General features: G+C 36.9%; 1 protein-coding gene across 2 annotated transcripts in view; it reads left to right on the forward strand.

Annotated features, from left to right (window-relative positions):
- Window positions 1-21,720, forward strand: part of SHPRH (SNF2 histone linker PHD RING helicase) — a 49,198-nt gene that overhangs the window by 11,371 nt on the left and 16,107 nt on the right. For both annotated transcript variants that reach the window (XM_085055620.1, XM_085055621.1), the window contains exons 6-18: window positions 683-833; window positions 1,407-1,512; window positions 2,015-2,271; window positions 3,665-4,360; window positions 6,836-7,087; window positions 7,927-8,005; window positions 9,935-10,098; window positions 10,188-10,444; window positions 12,915-13,036; window positions 15,569-15,657; window positions 17,496-17,585; window positions 19,622-19,729; window positions 20,700-20,842. In XM_085055620.1, the coding sequence (XP_084911746.1) occupies window positions 683-833; window positions 1,407-1,512; window positions 2,015-2,271; window positions 3,665-4,360; window positions 6,836-7,087; window positions 7,927-8,005; window positions 9,935-10,098; window positions 10,188-10,444; window positions 12,915-13,036; window positions 15,569-15,657; window positions 17,496-17,585; window positions 19,622-19,729; window positions 20,700-20,842 (2,514 nt within the window). The remainder of the gene's footprint in view (window positions 1-682; window positions 834-1,406; window positions 1,513-2,014; window positions 2,272-3,664; window positions 4,361-6,835; window positions 7,088-7,926; window positions 8,006-9,934; window positions 10,099-10,187; window positions 10,445-12,914; window positions 13,037-15,568; window positions 15,658-17,495; window positions 17,586-19,621; window positions 19,730-20,699; window positions 20,843-21,720) is intronic.

The following is a 21,720-nucleotide window of genomic DNA, read 5'->3' on the forward strand; positions in this document are numbered from 1 at the left end:
TTTTTCAGTTAGCAACTAAAGAGTTAGAACAGTGATATCTTCAATTTGAAAAAAAGCACAAACTGGAGTATGTATACACAGATAAATATGTAGATCTCAAGTTGAAAATGTAATTATTAAAGCTTTTTTTAAAAAAATCAGTAATTTAATGGTTTATTATTATTATTATTTTTAACTTACAGTATTGGAGGCTTTGACCTTCTGATCCAATGTTTTTAAAGTCCAAAGGAAGGGGGCAGTATAATGCTTTTTATTAATGTTAGGTAGTGCATTATTAAATCTCTTTCTCTTTTCTCATTAATTTGGTTAGAACAGAACCTTTTGATTGCTAGGTTGCTTTTTATTTTTCCCTATATAACTTTCAGATCTTTGTCACCTGTGAATATAAAAATATTCCAACTTTTTTGAGACTAATGCTATGATATGTTAAGATTAGCAGGGCAGTGCCTGTTAGGAGGTGAAAAAAGTCTAAAACTTCTGGCATACATATTTGTCTTGGTCAGGTTCATACACCCAAAAAGATTGCTAGCATTTGTTAATCTCAGCTTAACTAATAAAAGATAAAGCCTCACCTTACAAACTTTGCCTTGCTGAAGCTATGCTGTGTGTCCCTGAACTCATGCTTCTCTGTCACACCATTCTGTAGTTACTGACTTTCACTGGAAATGCACTTGAATTTTAGTATTATCCGTGAATATCCAACTGCTGGACCCCAGTGGCCTGGAGGTATTTTGGCAGATGAGATGGGTCTTGGCAAAACAGTAGAAGTGTTGGCTCTTATTCTGAATCATACTGGACCAGACATTAAACAAGATGATCTGACATTACCTGAGGTAAGGAAACCAGAGTGAGAGTTACTGTGAAGAAAATGCTTTTCAGAATTAATGCAAACGCATTTCTCTTTATTGCTTTCTGGTTTACAGAAGTCTGTATTTAAATCTGTATTCCAGGGAAAGTTTTTACATTTGTAGGACATGATAATTTTGGGAGGCAGTCCCTAAAAAGAGAAATGTACTTTTTATACAGCTACCTAGGGCTCTTTATCTATATTGATTACCTCCTTTTGTGTTTCTAGCTATATATTAAATAGCTATTTTCCTCCCACATCAGTAACCTATATCACTTACAGCTGTAGATTCCTGCAACTTAATGTTGAAGCAGTGGAGGACCTAAGAGGCTTTCCAGGCTGCTCTTTGTGTTTCTTTTAGGGTGCTGAACACTGTTTGTCAAGAAACTGAACTGAATGATGTGTCACTCTGTGCATTAAAAATAAGCTACATGAGCAAATTAGTGAGATCAGAACCTCATCTGTAGCATCTCACGCTTATTTTCAAATGTGAAAAGATTAATGAAGGTCAGAGTGACTGTGACACGAGCTAATAACTATTTAATGTTGTCTGCATTAGGGTAAGCTTGTGAACTTCTTTGTTCCACCTCAACCTTTAGAGGGAAATAAAAAGAAGAAACCAAAGGAAATAGAGCCTAAATTAAAGGAAAAAATACAATATCCCAGTAAGTATTTCTGATGACTTTTAAAATACAGTTTGCTTTTAGCATTGTCTTATATTGGGCACTGACTATCTGTTCAAGGCTACTCTTCAGTTCTTCAGAATGAAATTATTCTTTTGCTGAGCACCATCATGTAGGATTGCATACTACAAACAAGTGATCCACAGTTAAAAGAAAAGTTACCAACTCTAAACTCTGTGCTACAGAGCTCTATGTAGCTAGAGGTCTTTGTAAAGAGTTTATGCATTTAAATGAAATAAGGTGGGTTTTTTATGCCTCAGTAAGAAAATTGAGTGACTTATTTCTATTGCTATCCAACACTGTTTTAGAATTACTGCAAGAGTGCAATTTGTAGAGCTACCTTTAGTAAAACCTTGTCAAAACTGCTGCCTGTTTTGCATTGTTTAGATGAACACTATGTTTAGAGTTCCCTTATGTGTGTTCTGTGAGGTAACTTGCATTTTATCTAAAGCTGTAAGTTGTTTTGTTTTGATTCTTCATGCAGGCTTACGAGTAATGATATTAGCAGCTGTAAAGGAAATGAATGTGAAGAAAGGAGCATCCATTATTGCAATATTTAAGTACATCAGTTCCATATATAGGTATGACACACAGAGAAATAAACGGCTTCTCAAAAGAACTCTAGAAAAACTAATCGCAGAACAGGTGGTAGAGCAAGTTAAAGGACATGGTCTGGCTGGGTCTTTCAAGTTGGGAAAGAATTACAAGGAGCAGAAGAAGCGAGAAAGAACCAAAGAGCAGGTAAAACATGCTACTGTAGTTAGTTCAAAGAATATTGCAAAGGCTATTCTTTTTTCTGCCAATTGCATGCTACTCTCAGCTGTCTGTGTGCACTAGTTCAGTGACACTGACTTAGTGGTAAAAATGAAGAAAACTGCAACAATTGCTTTGACATTCATAAAAAAGAACCAGAAATAATAAGTAAATCAAATTTGGGGCTAAAATATTAATCATATCTGTCATAAGTCTTTTAAAATAGTGTCACTGGGAGTTGTATTGTTCTCACTGTGAAGTTGTTTTTAGACACTGGTAAACATTAACCAAATCTGCAAAATGGAAATTGATATAAACTCTTAATATCTATGTACTGATGTGTTTATATGTTCATTAAAAAAAAAAAGGTGTGGAGAAATTTGTTTGGGTTGGAAGGACCTTAAAAATCACATAATTCCAAACCCCCTTGCCATAGGGACACCATCCACTAGACCAAGGTTCCTTAAAGCCCAATCCAGCTTGTCCTTGAACACTTCCAGGGATGGGGCATCCTCAGCATCTCCAGGCAACCTTTTCCAGTGTCTCACCACCCTCACAGTGAAGAATTTCTTCCTAATATCTTATCTAAACCTACTGTCTTTCATTTAAAAACTATTCACTCTTGTCCTGTTCTCTACGTGCTCTTGTAAATAGTCCCTTTATAGCTTCTTGCAGCCTTCCCTCAGGTACTATAATTATGGCCTCAGGAAGGCCATAATTAGCTACCCTGAAGCCTTGTCTTCTCCAGGCTGAACAATCCCAACTCTCGTAGCCTTTCCTCATAGAGGAGGTGCTCCAGCCCTCTGATCATCTTCCTGGCCCTCCTCTGGACTACTCCAACAGGTCCACATCCTTCCTATGTTGGGTGTCCGAGAGCTGGGTGCATCACCCCAGGTGGAGTCTCACAAGAGTGAACAGATAGACAGGATTCCCTCCCTGGCCCTGCTGCCCACACTGCTTTGGATGCAGCCCAGGTTACAAGTGATTTCCTGGGCTGCCAGTGCTCATTGCTGGGTCATATCCAGCCTCTCACCCACCAGCACCCCCAAGTCCTTCTCAGCAGGGTTGCTCTCAAACTGTTCATCTCCCAGCCTGTGTTGGTACTCCAACCCATGTGCAGCACCTTGCTCTTGTTAAACCTCATGAAATTCCCATGGGACCACTTCTCAAGTTTGTCCAGATTTCTCTGGATGGCATCTCATCCTTCAGATATGTCAGGTGCACCACTCAGCTTGGTGGCATCTGCAAATTTGCTGAGGTTGCTCTTGATCCCTCTGGCTGTGTCATTAATCAAGACATTAAGTACCACTGGTAGATGTTAAACATCACTGTACAAGTCTGAATGTAAAGTCTGACGTTCTTGGTTAATTTTACTTTGTAGGTAGCAAGGACTTCAGAAAACATTCAGAAGAAGCAACTGATTGGTACTAGAACTCAAACCAAAGAATCAAGAAACCGTGATGTAACATCTGAAAATGTCTTTAAAACTGCTTCACATAAGAGTATTGCCATGGAAGAGCATGATTATTGTACAACTAGTAAAAATAACAAGAAATCTGAAGCAGATCATGAGAACTCTGTAGAAGAGAAAAATGTTAAGCAAGAGACTGTGGTCCCAAAGTCTCCTGATTTGCATGGCAGCCTCCTTGTTTCCAGTGACAAGAGCAGTCATCCTGATGCTGATGTTTCTAAAACTACAGATGATGTCCAGCAGGAAATCCCAAAGGTCCAGTCCTCACATTCCCAAGAACATGCTGGCAGTAGCGTACAACATACCAGTTCTGTATTTCCATTTAATACCTCTGAATATCGTTTTGAATGCATCTGTGGTGAGCTCGGATTGGCTGACTACAAAGCTCGTGTGCAGTGCTTGAAATGTTACTTGTGGCAGCATGCAGAATGTGTAAACTACAAAGAGGAAAACTTGAAGAGCAGGCCCTTCTACTGTCCCCACTGCCTTGTGGCAATGAAGCCAGTTCCCACAGGAGCAACTTTGATCATTTCTCCAAGTTCTATTTGCCACCAATGGGTGGATGAGATCAACAGGCATGTAAGATCATCATCACTTCGAGTTCTGGTAAGATTATTTGGCTTCATGTTCTGGAGAGTCATTTTATCAAGGCTTGGGGCTTCCTGTCTGACATTCTGCATCACTCAAAGTTTGGAGATCTCTTTGTCCTCCACATTTCTTGCTGCTAGACCAATTCTTTGACGTGATATGGTGCACTGGTGTCCCAGAAAGACAGTCTGCAATTAGATGTCTATTCTTTTCTGGTTTAGTTGGTCACTGTGAGATAAATCAGTGGACTAGATTGTATAGCAAATGGAAGCAAATTTTGAGCAGTTGGAACAGCAGGTGATACCTGAGAGGGAAGGCTGAAAGACTTCCAAGGAACTTAAAAAGGCATGTAGATGTTTTGAGAGTTGGCTCTCTGTATACTTGCACCTAAGCAATTCTCTGTTGCTCCTCATTTCATTCTAGATAAAAAATGTTTCAGTAGGTAAAGCCTGTAGTTTTGCATTTCTGGTTCTCAGGCTTTATAAAAGAAGTCTTGGGCATTGGTGTTTACTGAAAACAATACAATAGGGTTGTAATTTGGTCATTGTCTCTATAACATCTGCTGCACTTACTAGGCTGTTGTTTATTTGGAGACCATGTATTGTCCTTTTACTTGATTTCTAATAACCCTGTCACTAGAATAAACCTAATTATACTTAGAGTAAAAGTGGCTATGCAGGATTTTTTAAATATAATTATCACAGTATTCAAGAGTCTTTTATTACTAATGCAGTCAAGTTTTGTCCTTCATATTTTTAGCAGTCTAGAACTTTTGTAATGATCAAGAGCTTTGAAAATCATCAATCCCTTGTATTTTGAACAACACAGTAGCAGATTGATACAACTTTGTATTCACGAATATATGTGGTACCTTCAGCTATTATGCATAGTTGCCCAATATATAAATGAATTCTAGGCCTCCAGTGACATTTGTGTGAGCAGTCTAATTACATTTAATGCAGGAACTAACAAATGTGTAAAACTTCTATGGTTTTCTTAGGGCCCAGTCCAAGTTTAATACCAGTTTTTATGAAAATTACCAGAAATAGATTTACGTGGTAGCAGTAAAATAGTTTAAATACCGAATGTCAGTACTTTAAACTGTGTGGTATCTTCCATTCTGCAAGATTGTTTTCCTTTTCTTTTAACAGCCAACTCTTGAGACTTGTTTTCAGTGTTGCTTCAAAATGAAAATTTGGTGTTTTATTTTCCGTAAAGGTAAAATGAAAGTAGTGGAGATGTTTCAAAGAATCAGTTTCCCATGTTAACAACTTTTGCACTGCATGTGAAGTGTGTTTTATACTTCAACTGCATACAACCCATGGGAAATCCTAATGGTTTTATGTAATAGAAAGCAAGAAATCAAAATTTATCAGTCGGTCTTGCTTTGTGGCAGATAGTCTTTTTCTGCTGCTGTGAAAACAACCAAAACCTGGCCAAGTTATAAATCTCCAGAAAATCTACTCATAAATATTTGAAGAAATCATTAGATTTGGACCGCTATTTATTTCTTCTTGGTTGCTTCAGAGAGCATACTCTTTTTGGTTAATTTATTTATGTTTTGTTCCCCTTCCAAGCCCCTCTTCTCTCCTTTGTTTCACGTGCAATGACTGGGTTGCTCTGTTGTCCCACTCTGGGGCTGAACAGAAGGAAATCATCTGCAGGGGTTTCTTTTAGTTAACAGAAACACTTGCCATATGCACAAATGTGGATGAAGATTATTACTGGGAAAAAAATTGGGGTTAACAGTGAAATTAACAGTGAAACCGTGTGCTGATCATCAGGTAAAAAGCAGTTATTTTAACTTCTGTATTTTTCTAAAAGGCTTTGGCTTAAAACTATGATGGAGATAAGAAAAGTACTTCTGATAATAGAGCAAATAATATGAAAGGTTTCTAAAAATATTCTGTTGGTGCACAGGGATTGTTTCTTACCTAGGGTAGATTTTTTCATCTCTTAAGTCTCAGTAAAAATCCTTGTGTAGGTAAAACTACTCACAGTATCAATTCTGGTTTTTATATCTCTTGATGCGTATTTCTGTCTTTGCCTTATCATCCATTAAATTTTTGTGAGTGGAATTTTTGGAAGAAAGGTAATACATCCACAGTAAAGGAGCGGAGAACACAGGACATCTAATAGTGATTTACTTAGTGTTGTTCCTTACAACATTACAGAATACTTAATCTTCAAACAACTATTGCAACAAATAACTACTGTAGAAAATAATGAAGTCTTTTCTGCTTCAAAGGAAGAAAAAAATGTTTTCAAAGTAATAACATATAAATTTTGCTTAAATGACTGTATTGTATTTATTATTACGTTACTTAGATTAATTTCCCACTATACTACTATATGAACACAGATTTTTATGAATGGCTTCTTTTTATATGAGCTGCTAAAAGCATGCACATATTAAGCTGTACTGATCCTTTGGCATTTTTATTAAAGTGTCTCTTACCTTCCTTCTGTGCTATTGAATATAAATCTCCATAGGTGTATCAAGGTGTGAAGAAGCATGGCTTTCTGCAGCCCCACATGCTGGCAGAGCAGGAGGTGGTTATCACCACGTACGACGTGCTGCGCACTGAGCTGAACTACGTAGACATTCCCCACAGTAACAGCGAGGATGGGCGCCGCTTCAGGAACCAGAAGCGCTACATGGCCATCCCAAGCCCCCTGGTGGCAGTGGAGTGGTGGCGGATCTGCCTCGATGAAGCACAGATGGTTGAATGCACTACTGCAAAGGTATGACATTCCCGGTCACACATTCATTTAACTCGAAAATGTTTTGACAAGTTCGTTGTAAATAATAGAGTAGTCTTTCCTCTCCCCCTCTTAATGTTCAGAGTACACTCATGTAATTTGTCCTTGTCCCTTGTTCTTTAGAAGTGAATTTTCTGTTGGAGGTACTTTCTATTAAATGGTTCTCCTGTTGGAATTTTGGCAGATTGTGAAGTATATCCTGCTCAAAAAATACTTAATGTAATCTATACTGACAGTTTAAAGAACTAGGTCATCATGTTGTATATGGTGTTTGATAGTTTCAAACAAGACACTAGCCTGTTCAGTGATGTGGTTCAGAGTCATAGATATGTCCTTTGGGTCTAGGAACTAAAATAGTCAGCTGTCTGTCTGCAAACTCAAGGGATACAGTCTGCAAGGGGGATTATTTTAGTTAGTGTTTGTCCAGTCTTTTTGCCCAAGACAGGAAGACAAAAATGCTACTTATGTAATGGCTTATGGGCTTTAATTTTTAAATTTTTTTTAACATACAGGTTTTTTTGCTTCTGTGAACCCTTAATATATTTAATAATCTGTGAATTTATTTTCCTTCTGTGAACCCTTAATTGCACTTGATTACTTGAAAGAGGATATGGTTTTTATCAGCTTTCAGTTACCTTCAAAAAAGATCAAAAATTTTATATACATTTTTATAATATATTGTACCAATGCTGATAGTAGGTCTGGTAATGGCACATACTGAAAAGATGTTCAGACTTCTCAAAAATAAGGTCCACATGTCATGAGGCTGTGTTGCACTCTGTTTGTCCTTTCCTACCATTGGCTCTATCTGCTTTTATTAGGCTGCTGAAATGGCGCTCCGTTTAAGTGGAATCAACCGCTGGTGTGTCAGTGGCACTCCTGTGCAGCGAGGATTAGAAGGTGAGATTTTATGTGGCAGTGTAATCTGTGGGATTTCCTAATGCTGATAATTAGGTAGGACTTTGAAGCAGTTAAAATGCCTGCTAGTTTTGTTCTGAATTCATTAGGTACTCTTTGTAAGCCATAAATGCTAAGCATGGTAATAAAGCCATCAATACATGCATTAATATAAAAATTGAAGAGCTAAATTTTTTTTGTCTCCCTGAGTTAGATAAATACTTTGGGGAGCAGAGAAGCCGTACATCTAATAGCTGACTTAAGTCTGGTCTTCAGTTTTCACTTAGCAGAGTGGGTAAATATTAACCCTTCTCTATTGCAGCTATAGAATGGTCTGCTCTGGTTACAGAATCCTTTGAACTGTCAAATACATCTAGCAAAGCTGTATTTGCTTTTTGCATAGCTCTGTATGAACTACTGTAGGCATCCACTGCTGTGAATATAAATTCTAAAAATCATGCTAAAGCTGACAAAACTGTCTCAAGTCCTTATGTAAGGGCTTAATGAATTCAGATGTGTGAAGTTGGTAGCTGTATGTTAGCAGATGTCATTTATCTTGTCTTTTTTCTGTGTGCTACTCAGTTCCTGTAGACAGGCTTCAAACAAAGATAGAATAAAAGAAAGGGAACTGACTAACTGGTTCGTCTCCCTGTGTACTCTGATGGATTTAGGAATATATGGTACACACTGGGGCAATGTATTTGAAAGTGGATAAATCAGTGTAAGCATCTGTGCACTGTTGTTTGGATACTAAGTTGTAAAAATCAATATTTTAGATTAATTCATCATGGAATTTTGAATTAAATTTGTAAATACATGTCATAGTTGCAAGAATACATAGTTAATAGAGCAAGCCTATAGAAAGAAGTGATTGATTTTAGTGTCATGATTAACTTCAAGTCCCTGTGCGTGATAGTGTTGATTTAATACATATCTGAAATGTCATGTAGTTCATAATACATATTGACAGACTCTCAGGCTATACTAAGGCAGTCTCCATCACACTGGGGGTGAAAACTGCTGACTCATTTCAATCTGTGCCACTGCTGCCGTAATACAGTGGGATAGGACCGCTGGGTAAACAATTGCTTGCATAGAAATGATTCCCAGGATTTTTCTTCCTCTGGTTTATGGTGCATTTGGTGAAGGTCTCAATGCTTTCAGCTGAATACTGAATTACCATAAAGTTAGCAGAGTAAGGAATGTAGCCACCAGATTTTTAAGAACTGTGAGATATCGTCACATATTTCTGTTTCTGCAGTATCCACATGCAGCATTTAAATGTGTGCTTCTGTATTTTTCCAGTAAGATTTGACTGAAGTTTAAAGTCAGTATGTCCTTAAATTTCATTCCAAAGAGTGACGGGTTTCTGAATTAGGCAGAATTAGCAAGATGTATCCTCTCAATTAGCAAGAAAACAATTTAAGTGTCTTTTGTTAATTTCTTATGCATTAGTAGAGAAGTGAAAATTCTTCTGAATTGCAGCCCCTTCTAGGATTGTGGGCAGCAGACAGTTGGTGCACAGCAGGCTGTGAAGTAATGATGCTGAGCAATATTGGTTCAGAAAAACCTGGCAAACCCAGTTAACCATATGCAATCGTGTAATTTCTGCATCTTGCCTTTGCTCTGAATAGGTTTAAATTCTTCACTCAGTTCTGCTAAACTAGAAATTAGGGAAATGTCTCACAAATAGCTGTATTCTCTCAAGTTGTATGGAAATCACAAATGAGCTAAAGGAGAGAACCCCCACCTTCCACCACTGAGTTCCCTGCCTCAAATTAAATATTCTGCTGAGGGAGTGACTGGAAAACAAGTAACTGGAAAACATAATGGCCAGAATGTAGATGCTTTATTATGCCTTTATGTGAAAGTTAATTTTTTTTGAGACATATTGTGAAGTATTAAAATACAAACACTTTCTTTTCTTGGCAGATTTGTATGGATTAATCCTTTTTCTTGGAGTTGATCCTTACTGGGTGAAACATTGGTGGGATCAACTTTTATATCGACCTTATTGTAGGAAAAATCCCCGGCCTCTCTACAGTCTAATTGCGAAGATAATGTGGAGATCAGCAAAGAAGGATGTGATTGACCAAGTAAATAAAAGTTCTGAGTTTTAAAATTCTTGAACGTCATTGATCAATAGTTTCATTTTCAAATTATTTACTTTCTTTTTTAATTCCAGATTCAAATTCCCCCTCAGACAGAAAATATACACTGGCTTCAATTCTCTCCTGTGGAGAGACACTTCTATCATCGCCAGCACGAGGTGTGCTGCCAGGATGCATTGGCAAAACTCAGGAAGATTTCAGACTGGACTCTTAAGCTTAGTAGCCTGGATAGAAGGACTGTGACTTCTATTCTATATCCTTTGCTACGGCTGAGGCAGGCCTGCTGTCACCCACAAGCTGTTCGGGGAGAGTTCCTGCCACTACAGAAAAGGTGAATTTCTGTCATTTCTTAAATGGCTGACTTTATCCAAAGCAAAACTCTGATTGTCCCCAGCAGTGCAAGTTCTTGTACAGTCCCCAAATAAGCCTCATTTTAAGCTTCTTTAGTTAAACGTGCTACTATGGCACACCAAGGTAATCTGACCTCAGAAGCTGAACATGGCACAGTGGGGTTGTTAATGTAATTCTTGAGTTAAAGAACATAGTACTGAAGACATTTGATTCTCCAGTGGCATTCTAACCTTACGATTTAAATAAGCCCTGCTTTTTTTTCCCGTCATGTACAAAATTCATGTTCATGAATGAGAATAATAAACAAACTGAATCAACAGAAAGGAATAATCCTTTAGTTAAAAGAAAATGTTAATGTGAGGTTATAGAATTTGTAAATGTAGGTCCAAACTTGAAAGCTGTTCAAATTCTCTTCCCTTTTTTTTTGCATGATTTTAAGATTATCTTCCCTCACATGTGCCCCGCAAGTATCAGTTTAGTCTCAGCATTTGTTAGACCAAAAGCATGGTGCCAGTCCTATTTCGAAACTTAACTGCTACTTTTTCGAGCAATTAGGAGGTTGTGGAAGAACAGTCTGTTTCCATTCCAAACTCTCAGAGCATTATGTTTCCTTTTTAAGCTACAAGTATGGAAGAACTTAAACTTTTAGCAGCGCCAGTGTTTTTGCTACTGTTTCCTAGTCCATCTATTCTATTCAGTCTTTTTCAATCCATGTAGAAAGTTTTGTGTGCTGCTCCTTGCTCTTTGTCATACAGGGCACCTACAGAGCCTAAGCAGCTGAAACTGACTTTGCACCTACTGGAGCAGAGACCAGTAGATACTGCTGTAGCACCTTCTGTAGCAATCTGCTAATGTGGAAGCAAGGACTCAGACATAGGAGAAATCAATATTTCCACCCATCATACAAGATTATTTGCATTAAAATGAACCAGTGTACATTCCTGGAACTGGGAGAAGATTTGGCCCCTGTCTTTGGTTAAATGTAGGAGAATAATGAAGAAACTCACTGCTAGGACCTTTGATGAATAAGAGAAGTTTACTGAAACAAGAAAGTTGACACTGGAGCATATAGATAAGAGACAGGGTCCTAGAATAAACACCTGAGTTTGGAACATATTATATGATAGATGGCTTTTTTCCCCACCTGGGTAGTGGAGGCAGTAAGTGAGATCTACTCAGCAAAAGAAAAAAAAAAAAAGCCCTCAAAAGGGATTTTTCTAAATTCTCTTAGTTTAAGTGAGTAAAAAAAAAAAAACCTTGTTTTTGCTTTCATGTATACCCTTTTACTTTTATAATTTTTCTTGAAACTGCTGATGGTTTTGAAAATAAAAGGCAAGTAGCAATGGTGGAAGTATCAGCATACACAGGTACTACGTGTATTTACCATTGCCTCTGCAGAATTCAATAATTACGAATTGTGATTATATTGATTTAAAGCTTGCTCTGGTGTAGCGCTGTACTATAAAACCAAGAATTGATTTCTGCAACTGGAACAATGTTGCAAGGAGGATAAAATACAGGCCAAGGCAAGGGTATCCTTCCAGCATAATTCAGGTCCAGCCTGTGCAAGAGTTATGTCACCTCTTACTCTGTTCCACAGTGCTAAACACCAAATGCCAAATGGTTCTCCTGAAGGTGAATGAGGCTGAGGAGCAGGGTTTCAGGGGAGGAGGTTGGTGTCTGGTCTAACAGCAACAACTGGCCTTAGAAGCAGCCTCAGGTCAGCTGTTGTAGGCTGTTGCTACTATTTACTCCCCTGTCTCTTTTTATCAGTCCTCTGATTCTTTAACCTGTGACCTTACTCCAAGGTATCCTTCAGACTTCCGTCTTGCATCCTCCTCATTTCTTTTCCACTTCTCTCTCTTTAATCTTTCGGTTTCTGGTATTTTTATGTTAAGCTAGTTCTCTTCGGATGAAATTCCTCTCATAATTTGCAAATATGACAAATGTAGAAATGATTTTGTGGAATGATTTTGCTAGTCTTCTCTGTTTACATTTCACACATTTTCCTTTTTACATTGGCACTTCATGTGTTTTGTGTTTAGATTGGTAGCAGAGGGTAGAAGTGTAGTCTGTCATAGCTGTTTTCATCTGAACAGCTTTTGACAAAGTGAGGGTTATTTTGCTTGTTTCCAGTTCATAACTAACAGAAGGAGAAAAATATTTTGCCCCATGAAGGATTATTTTGCCAAATTCTAATTTTCTTCTTGCTTCTTATTTCTTTGTGTTCTTAGGAGATGTCAACCTCTGGACATGCTCAAGTTAGGGTAAAGCTCTAGCAGGAAGAAAATCTGACAGCTAGAGGTTTTTTAATAAGTGAAGAAATCTTGAACAAACATTTGCAGTGTGTTGGATGCATGTAATGATCTGCTAGGCTGCTCAGCATGACTCTCTTATTTTTCTAGTGCTGTATTTTCTTTCAAATTTGAGCCATTTGGTCTTCTTTTCAGCACCATGACCATGGAGGAACTGTTGGCATCTCTGCAAAAGAAATGTCGAACGGAGTGTGAAGAAGCTCACCGACAGTTGGTGTGTGCTCTTAATGGCTTAGCTGGTATCCATATCATTAAAGGTAAGACCTTTAAGGGCAGTAGCATGTTCTATAATCCTTTCAGTAAAGACTAAAGAATATGCTCCATCTCTGTACTGGGAGGATAAAGTAAGTTGTACTTGTGTAATTGTACTTAATCTGCTTTTGTTTTATCAGTACTGCTTTCTGGGCTCCTTTGTGCCTCCAGCCATGCAAATTGCTATGTTGTCTGTGGATTCCTTTTGCTGCTCTGGCTACACAGCTCTGTCAATGTAGATTTTGTCTGAATTATAAGGAAGCAGAAGCTTTGAATGGGAAACAAAAATTAATTACATGAATCTTGAGTGTCTCACTAAACAAAATAAAAATAAAAATAAATTAAAATTACTTAGTTATGAATGTGTAAAAATGCCTATTTTCCAAATTCCTCTAAAGTTGACAAGCTGTTTGAATTTTTCCAGCTCACGTCAAAGTCTTCCTTCAAAGAGAACAAGCAAACTGCCTTTTCTCTTACTTGCCTCACAAAAGACTGTATTCAGATTCTTTAATCTGTAGTTAGTAGGTTTGAAATAGTTTGTTACAATTGCAGGACGGAGGTAAGTGTTTCTGATGGACATAAGTGCTTAAAAAGAGTTAAATGCAGACGTAATGCTTCTAAAATGCACTAGTTACAAAAATAAGTTTGGCCTGTTTTGAAAACCATATTGATAAAAATTTTATCTGGTGAGAAACAAAAGCAGGACAAAAGAGGCAGAGTTCCGGTCTCTAACTCCCTCCCCAGTATTACCCTTACGCTCAGTCTTCTTTATCAGGAAGGGGGAAGCACACCTTATATAAAAGTGAGACCATGAATTTGTTCTTAGTATAATTGAAATCTTGTAGGTCTAATTGTTATTAGTCCAAATTTAATTGCTGCAAGCAAATTAAAGAGTAACAATCATATTTACTTGTTTCTACTGCTTGTCCTGCTTTTAGGCTCACCTTTCTGCTTAGGCCCTTCTGGATCCTGAGGTCAATGGTTTCATAAATGTGGTGGTAGTGCAGTGGCCAGTTGTCACTGCCTTCATCAGGAGGAATAAGATGTTTATGTTGATGGTTTCTTTCTCACACAAGAATCCAGTGAGGGTCATTTTTATGTTTGCTAGCACCTTTGCATCTTTCTTTCTTCATTGGTCTGCAGCTCCATGAAAACGCCAAATTTAGTGTACATGGTGCCTTTTATGAATGTTACATACTCTTTCTTTGTTCTCTTTGTTGCCCCTAAAACCAGTTTTGTCCAGCTCTAAGTCTGCATTTCTTTGACTGTGGGTGAGTTGTTTATAGCCATGGCTTTCTTATTCACTGCCAAACCTGTGCACCATCTCTTAGCATCCCATGGCTGTACTCTACACTGCATCCTACAATCCTATATATCTTTACCTGTCAATAGCCTCTGCTATTGTTACTAGGCCTGTGTTTCCCTACGCTACATCATTGTGGTAGTTATAAATACCTTATTCTACATGGAATACCTGCTTGTTACTGATATCTGTATAAAGCTGTGTTTGCAACACACAAAGATAAACAAAAGTAAAAAAAAATACTAAAAAATAGCCATAGGCACCTAGTGAATTACAGAAATTGCTGTCACAGCTAAGCCAAGTAATAGGTCCAGGCAGGTCAAGAAAAATTGTAGGGAGGCCTGACAAGGTTCAAGCTTGAGGCCTTGCAATTCAGCACTCAGCTTTTGGCCTGTTACTAGCAATGACAATCCTATCTTGCAGGACTACACCCTTAGAACTCTTAGAAACTCTTTCAATGTAAGAAAGCAACAAACCTTGTTGACATAGAATTGTTACCATTCAGTAAAGATAGGATGATGTTTTTTGTTTTACTCTGTTATTTGTCTTTATGCATTTCTTGTCCCTGTATTTCTCTATGTTTTAAGAGTGTCTATTACTGGCTAAGTAAATTGCAATCAGTTGAGAAAAGAAAATCAAAACAGATTTATTTTTTCACTGCTTTTCCATACACAACTTCAATTTTGTATTTCTTTTTTAGTTTATATAATTTGTTTTCTCAGAAGTGATTGTGATGTTGGCAGCTTACATCAATAGTTATGCTCCCTGCATGTAACCTAATCATTTCTGCATTTCTGAAGTATGAACTTCTGTTGTTTTCACTGGGAGAGTGAATAATGTATTTGCAGTGCAAATTTAGCAATGCATCACTGCAGTGAGTTGTAGATGGGTTTTTTTTTTTAGTGCAATGTGAGATGTTTTGGACTTAGGCCACCAAGAATACATATTTTAAGAGGTTTACAGATCTTGTAATTACAAAAGGTATTTAATTTGGAAACTGCATTAGTCTTTGTAGAATATAATATTCTATATTTTACTAATTTTTTGGGGTGGAGGGGTCATGGAATGAATAGGAAAGAATTGCTTGAAGACCGGCACATACTATACAGACTCTCTGAGAACATCTTAGTATGTTGCAAGTAATTTAACACTTGTAAGGTCAGTCATGGCTGCTTGTATATTTAAAACCCAACATAATATGTCTCTGTTTCTTGTTACTCGTTTTTTAATTCAGGAGAATATGCACTGGCTGCTGAGCTGTACAGAGAAGTATTAAGATCATCTGAAGAGCACAAAGAAAAGCTCAAAACAGATTCCTTGCAAGTGAGTGAGCATTGAAATGTAAAGAGACGTAGTTAAGAACTGGAGTACTTTAGATTTAATTTAACAGGTCAGTCTTTTTTTCCTCCCAGTGGTGTGCTGAACTACTTTCAGCCTGCTGTCATGATCACAATCTTTAGATGGGAATTTGTCCAGTGACCTTCATGTTTCCTTTTTCTTGGACAAAAAAAAAAAAAAGCTACTTTATTTCTAAAAATTTGCTTGTGAGTTTTCATGGTGTCCCTGAAGCAGTGTATGATCTCCACCTGCTGTTCTGCAGTCAACTTAACAAGCTGAATTCCTAGACTTGTGCATTGAGTGCTTACGTTAACAGTGCTATATTACATCCTGCAATTATGGAATGCCGGGTTTGCACAGAGAGTGATATTAATGTGACAAATGATAGAGAATAATAAAATAGTTGCACTGCAGATGATAAAAGAGCATCAAAACGTGGAAATGAATCAAAGTGCCTTTTCTCTTTGGGCATCTGTCTTCCTGCTTTTTGAATACTGTATTAAAAATATGAATATATTTTCCTGGTAAAAAAGTCATGGTTCTCTAAGTAACATCTTTATTGTTCTTCGAGATCTATCAGTTCTAAATTGACCAAAATTTTCTTCAGCAGAACAAGAAATTTAAAATGTTAGTGAGAGATGTCAACAAAGTGATCAGTTGTCTGTTTCTTTACTTGCTTCTCTGAGTAAATTGTTTGATTATGTTGCATGCAGTTACCTGATGTCTCTGTTGCGCTTCTTTGATTCTTCCGGTTCCTTTGTGACTTCCTGGTGGCTTTTTTTGCTTACCATAGACATATTAGCATGAACTTCTTAAGCTGCTCATAACAAGGTTGTTAATTAAATTGTTTTATTGGATTATGCAATCCAATAAAGCTTTTTTTTTCTTTTCCCCTCAAAATATATGCTGCCTAATATTGTCTTGGTGTAATAAAATTTGACTTTGATTAAGTACTTCTCAGTTGTGTAAGCTTAGCTCTTTAGGATAATGGCAAACCACTGCCAACCAGTCCTTTTAAGTGGCTGAAGTAGTAATAGGGCAAAGGTGAAGAGAATCCAGGTTGTGAGAATGGCACAAGTTTATGATAGTGGAGGGTATTAGTATGAGTTTGTGGGAGCTGTGCAAGCAGCATAATAGTATCAATCTGGTTTGAGAAGCATAGGGTGAAGCCAGAGAAGAGGAGCAGAGTTTCCTTGTATCAATAATCAAATTTATTTTCCTAAAAGTAAATCTTAGTAAAATTCCTAAAATTTTACTAATTTTTAGTAAAATTCCTAAAAGAAAAAACATTACAATAAGGTCATGTTTTTTCAGTATCTTTTATTTTAAAAAAATGAAAAATATGAAAAATTATTGAAGCTCTTGGTATTGGGTCTTTTCCTTATAATTTATTTTCCTTTAGGTGGGGTAAAGGAATTGTTTCCTTAGAATATTCTAGAAGATATTTACAAAAGAATGTGCTCTGAGATAAATAATTTGTATTCCATGGTAGTCAAGGGCTGTTTTCATTAGGAGGGTGAATATGGTGAATATCAGATCTTGGATCTGATGACCTGGTATCACACTTGCCTGCTGATTTGCTTTTGAGATGTTAAAGAAGGTCTTTTTAATATTTCACTTCCTGTCATTTCCTTTCTCAGTAAAATGTGGAAAGGAATCTTTCTTTTCTTCATGAGATGCTTCCAGATAAGCAGAGAAAGACAGCACTGATTTTAAATGCATACTAATTTCTTGCTGTTAGCTTTCATTGCTGTTCAGGTTTTTCCTTTCACAGATGTTGCAATGGATTTTTTTCATGATTGCTCTTGACTTTGTACGTTTAGAGACTTCATTCTACACACAATTTGATGGAATTGTTGGCAAAGCACCCAGGAATTCCCCCGACTTTGCGTGATGGCCAACTTGCAGAAGAGGTAAACATTTTGTTTTTACATAAATATTGAAAAGCACATTTTTATTTTTTGTCCCCTCAGTATTTTCTCTAACTAAAGAAATAACATTAAATAGCTTTTGAGTTAACTCCATACATTTCCCTTAAACTTAGTAAAATCAGGAGTTGTTTAGTATGTGAGATGAGAGCAGAAATGTCCAATAAAATATTGCTGTTCTCAATGCTGGTGGCCTTTGTTATGTTGTGAGTGTGTTTTATGGAACTTTTAATAATATTTACCTCTAAAATGCTGTTTCCCCACCCCCATGTTCCTGTGGAAATAACTTACATAAATGTTGCTGATAAAGAATGTGTCATACTAAATTCTTCTGAGTACTTTATTTCCTCACATTTTCTTTAGCTTTACTCATTCTTAACTGTAAATCATCAGAGTTTTCTGTAGGTGAAGTTAATTTTTCTTTGCCCAGATGGACAACTCACTGTATATTGCTTTCTGTTTGCATAAGCTTGTTTAACTATATCCTTAATCTTAACTGGCAAAGTATCTGGCAAAATAGCTGGGATTCCTCTTCCTCACTGGTTACTTATAGTGGACATAAGGACAACAGTCTCAAAAGAATGTCATTATTGTGTCATTGTTTTGGGCCGAAAGGGACCTTGGGATGTCTCTATCTCAACTTCTCCCTCAGCGCGGTCAACACAGATTTCTGTCCAGGTATTGCAGGGCTTTATCCAGTCAGGCTGTTAAAACCTCCAAGGAAAGAGATTTCACAACTTAGCTGAGTAGCCTGTTCCAGTACTTCATAATTCTCATAGTAGGGAGGTTCTGTGTGAATTTTTTTCCCATTTCAATGTATAGCCATTGTCCCTTGTTCACTTGCCATGTACTTCAGAAAAATGCCTGGGCTCCCAGTCTTGGTGATTTCCTCTTCCTGCTGGAAGGCTGTTCTTTAATAATCTCTAAGCCTCTCTCCTTCAAGCTACACAGGCCCAGTTCTTACAGCCTTTCCTGTTTTGTTGTGGTGATGAGTATCTGTCTTATTATTTGGATATCTTGTGATATTTTATCATTTTTATACAAATTCTGTGTATGGGTAGGTTTTTTTCTGTTTTAGTCAGACTTGTTCTCCTAAATATATAAAGTTTGTACCTGCCTTCATAGGAATACTGTAGAAATATTGCCAATTTTTTACTTACATATAATTTTAGCAATCTTTAAATACCACGTTCTCCTGACATTATTATAAAGAAAAAGATTGGAAAATTTGTTTTGTCTATAAATGTGATGCAGTGATGGTTTTTCATAGTTACCTTTTGCCAGTGGCTCATCTAAGTACCCTAGAGTCCTGTCTATTTGAGGTAAACTGGGCTCTATAACAGTGTAATTAACTTAAAAGTAGCAAACAAACAAAAAAACCCTTAAATATACACTAAAATGCACAAAATAAATGTGTGTAGTGAAATCAGTATGTAATGGTGAAAGATGTTACTTATAGCTTGTTTGTTCATCAGTTTTTAAAATATAAAATAAACTGACAGTGCTTTTATAGTGGAGGCACTTGCATGCTAAGAGGGGTTTTCATTGTTAGAAGTAATTTCTCTGAAAAAATTGTATCTAGTGCACTTAAAAATAATGAAATTTAACCTTTTCTTGTTATTTTATGAGTAAGTTTTATATGTGGGAAAGTTCAGTTGTCCTGTTCTTAGATCTTATTGTTTGCTTATTGAACACAGAGAAGTAAGGATTCTGATTTAGATTAGTTAGCTTTTGTAATACAGTGTATTCCTGTTGTGTTGTTTGGGTTTATCCAAAAACAAAGTTGCATAGGTAGCATCTTTGTAGTAATTTGTCTTCTCAAATGGCTTTTTTTTTGGCTTATTAATAAATACTGGATTCTAGAGGCATAAAAATATTGCTAAATATTGCTTACAAATGAAAGTGGGTAACACATAGATATGTAACCATTTAAAAACACTGTGGTAGCTGGGGAATTTTTACATTGCAATGTTCTTCCCAGACATGATATGTGTGTAGTTTAAGCTCTTATTTCCATACAGGCAGAACAACTTCGACAACATTATATGAGTAAATCCAACGCAGAAGTTGCAGAAGCCCATCAGGCCTTACAGCCAGTTCTTCAAACCATTCGGGAGCTTCAGAGAAAGGCAGGTGCCTCTTACATATTTTCTCTCTGAATTCTGAGATTTTTAACAATCTGTTTCATCTGTTTACCCAGAACTCTAGCTGTTTATTATTTCTAACAGTTTTTGAAGGCTTGTTTGGAATGGGACTTGGGCACACTCACCACAGACCCAAAACATCATCTGTGTTCCCCACACATAGAATTTGATGAACAGATGACTGAAAACATAAGTACATGGTGGGGGAAGGATTGTCATAAAGTTTAACACCATTCTTGATTTTTTAAATTAACTGTGTTTCACCTGTAATTTGGGCAAGTAAATCATGAGGTTTGTCCTTTGAAATATTTCTATGGTGTGTCAGGTGGTATTTCAGTTACTTTCAAAGGAACTGTTCTTTGACGTTCATTTAATCAGTGTGCTTAAGGCTTAATTATGTTTACTCAATATGACAATTCTGATTTCATGGAATAGAGCAAACCCTTAATGAACTGATGAACACCTAAGTTGAAATGGTGCTTGTCACTTCCATAAAAGTAAAGAAATAATAAAAAAATTATTATTATGCACATGAGGAAGTAAGCTTAAGCATCTTCTTTTGCCTGTTAAAATTGTAAGGTTGCTTCACTGCTGCTCTGTTAGTTTCACAGGGAGTTTGCTTTCTCTAATTAAATGATTTTTTTTATCTCCTTTTGAGAGAGAGAAGAAAGAAACTTTGAGATGACAGTATCTCTATGTGGCTATTCTGTGTTGATAGCCTTGGTGAATCTGACTCTACTGAGGGAATATAAAGGTGTGGAGAATGTAGTAAGTTTCCTAGTCATGTGTTTAAACTTCAACAGAAGATGGTATGTTTTTTAATCATACTCTCATCCTCCACTTTTCATGGAATTAGCCAGTCTGTGTTTGACTGTGGCTGAAAGAGCCTCTGCTGCAATGAGTAAATTGGTTTTCTGTTGAATGTTCAAGTATAAATCTATTCTTCTTCATACAGATACATTCAGGTTCTCCTTGGTGGTTGGATGTCATCCAGACAGCAATACAGTATGCCATTGATGAGGAGCTTGTTCAACGTGTGCAAAATGAAATAACCTGCAACTACAAACAGCAGACGAATAAACTCTCCATGGCAGAGAAGTAAGAGAGTAACTAAAGTAGGCTTATAAATACAGTTAAATTTACTCAAGTCTTCTTACTAGTTTGTGCTAGCAGTAGCAATTAGCAGACATTTTTGCTTCAGAGCATCTGGACTGCAATTATATTTCAAACCAGTCCCTGAAAAAGTGCAATGAGATAGAAGGTTTGGAAATAAAAGTGGGAAAATTGCTGTTTTCTCTTAGATAAGGATGCTTAAAATGTTCTTCTATGTTATCTACTGTGGTTTTACAGTCTTCCATACTCATGAAACTGCTGAGTAAGAAGAATTCAAAGTTTATTGCATTAAAATTGAATAACCTCTAAAAGAAATTGGCTTACTTAAATGGAAAGTAGACCGACAATATCAGAAAATACCATAAAAATAGCATCACTGTTTTTCTGAGCAAAGAATTTGAGGTTAGTTTCATGTTGAAGACAACAGTACCACTTTTTTGGGGTTCAGTTACAGAAGAATGAATTCAGAAGGGACATTCAGAGGTCCCTTGGATCAACACCACCTCCCCATCTTACAGATCCATACCCATGCTCATTCAATCCAGGAAGGCTGCACAGGGATTTGACCTGTTAAGTATCTCCAAGGAGGGAGGGAGATTCAGTAGTCTCTATGGGGAGCATGTTCCAGTATTTGGCCCACTTGGTGGAAAAAAAAAGAGACATTAAAATCCTTTTACCTAGTTAATATTTTCTATGTTGCATCTTGTGTGTGTTCTCTTGTTCTTTTGCCAGGTGCCTTTGAGATAAGTTTGACTCAGTCTTTAGTTCTTCAGTACCTTCTAGTTGGGTAAATACAGAAAGCAATAAGGTCTCCCCTAAATTTTAAGGTTGAATAGACCCTTTTCTCCTAACCTCCTTTTGTG

The sequence above is a fragment of the Lichenostomus cassidix genome, chromosome 3 (genome assembly GCF_008360975.1).
Source record: "Lichenostomus cassidix isolate B80296 chromosome 3, HeHo_3.0, whole genome shotgun sequence".
NCBI classification, from domain to species: domain Eukaryota; kingdom Metazoa; phylum Chordata; class Aves; order Passeriformes; family Meliphagidae; genus Lichenostomus; species Lichenostomus cassidix.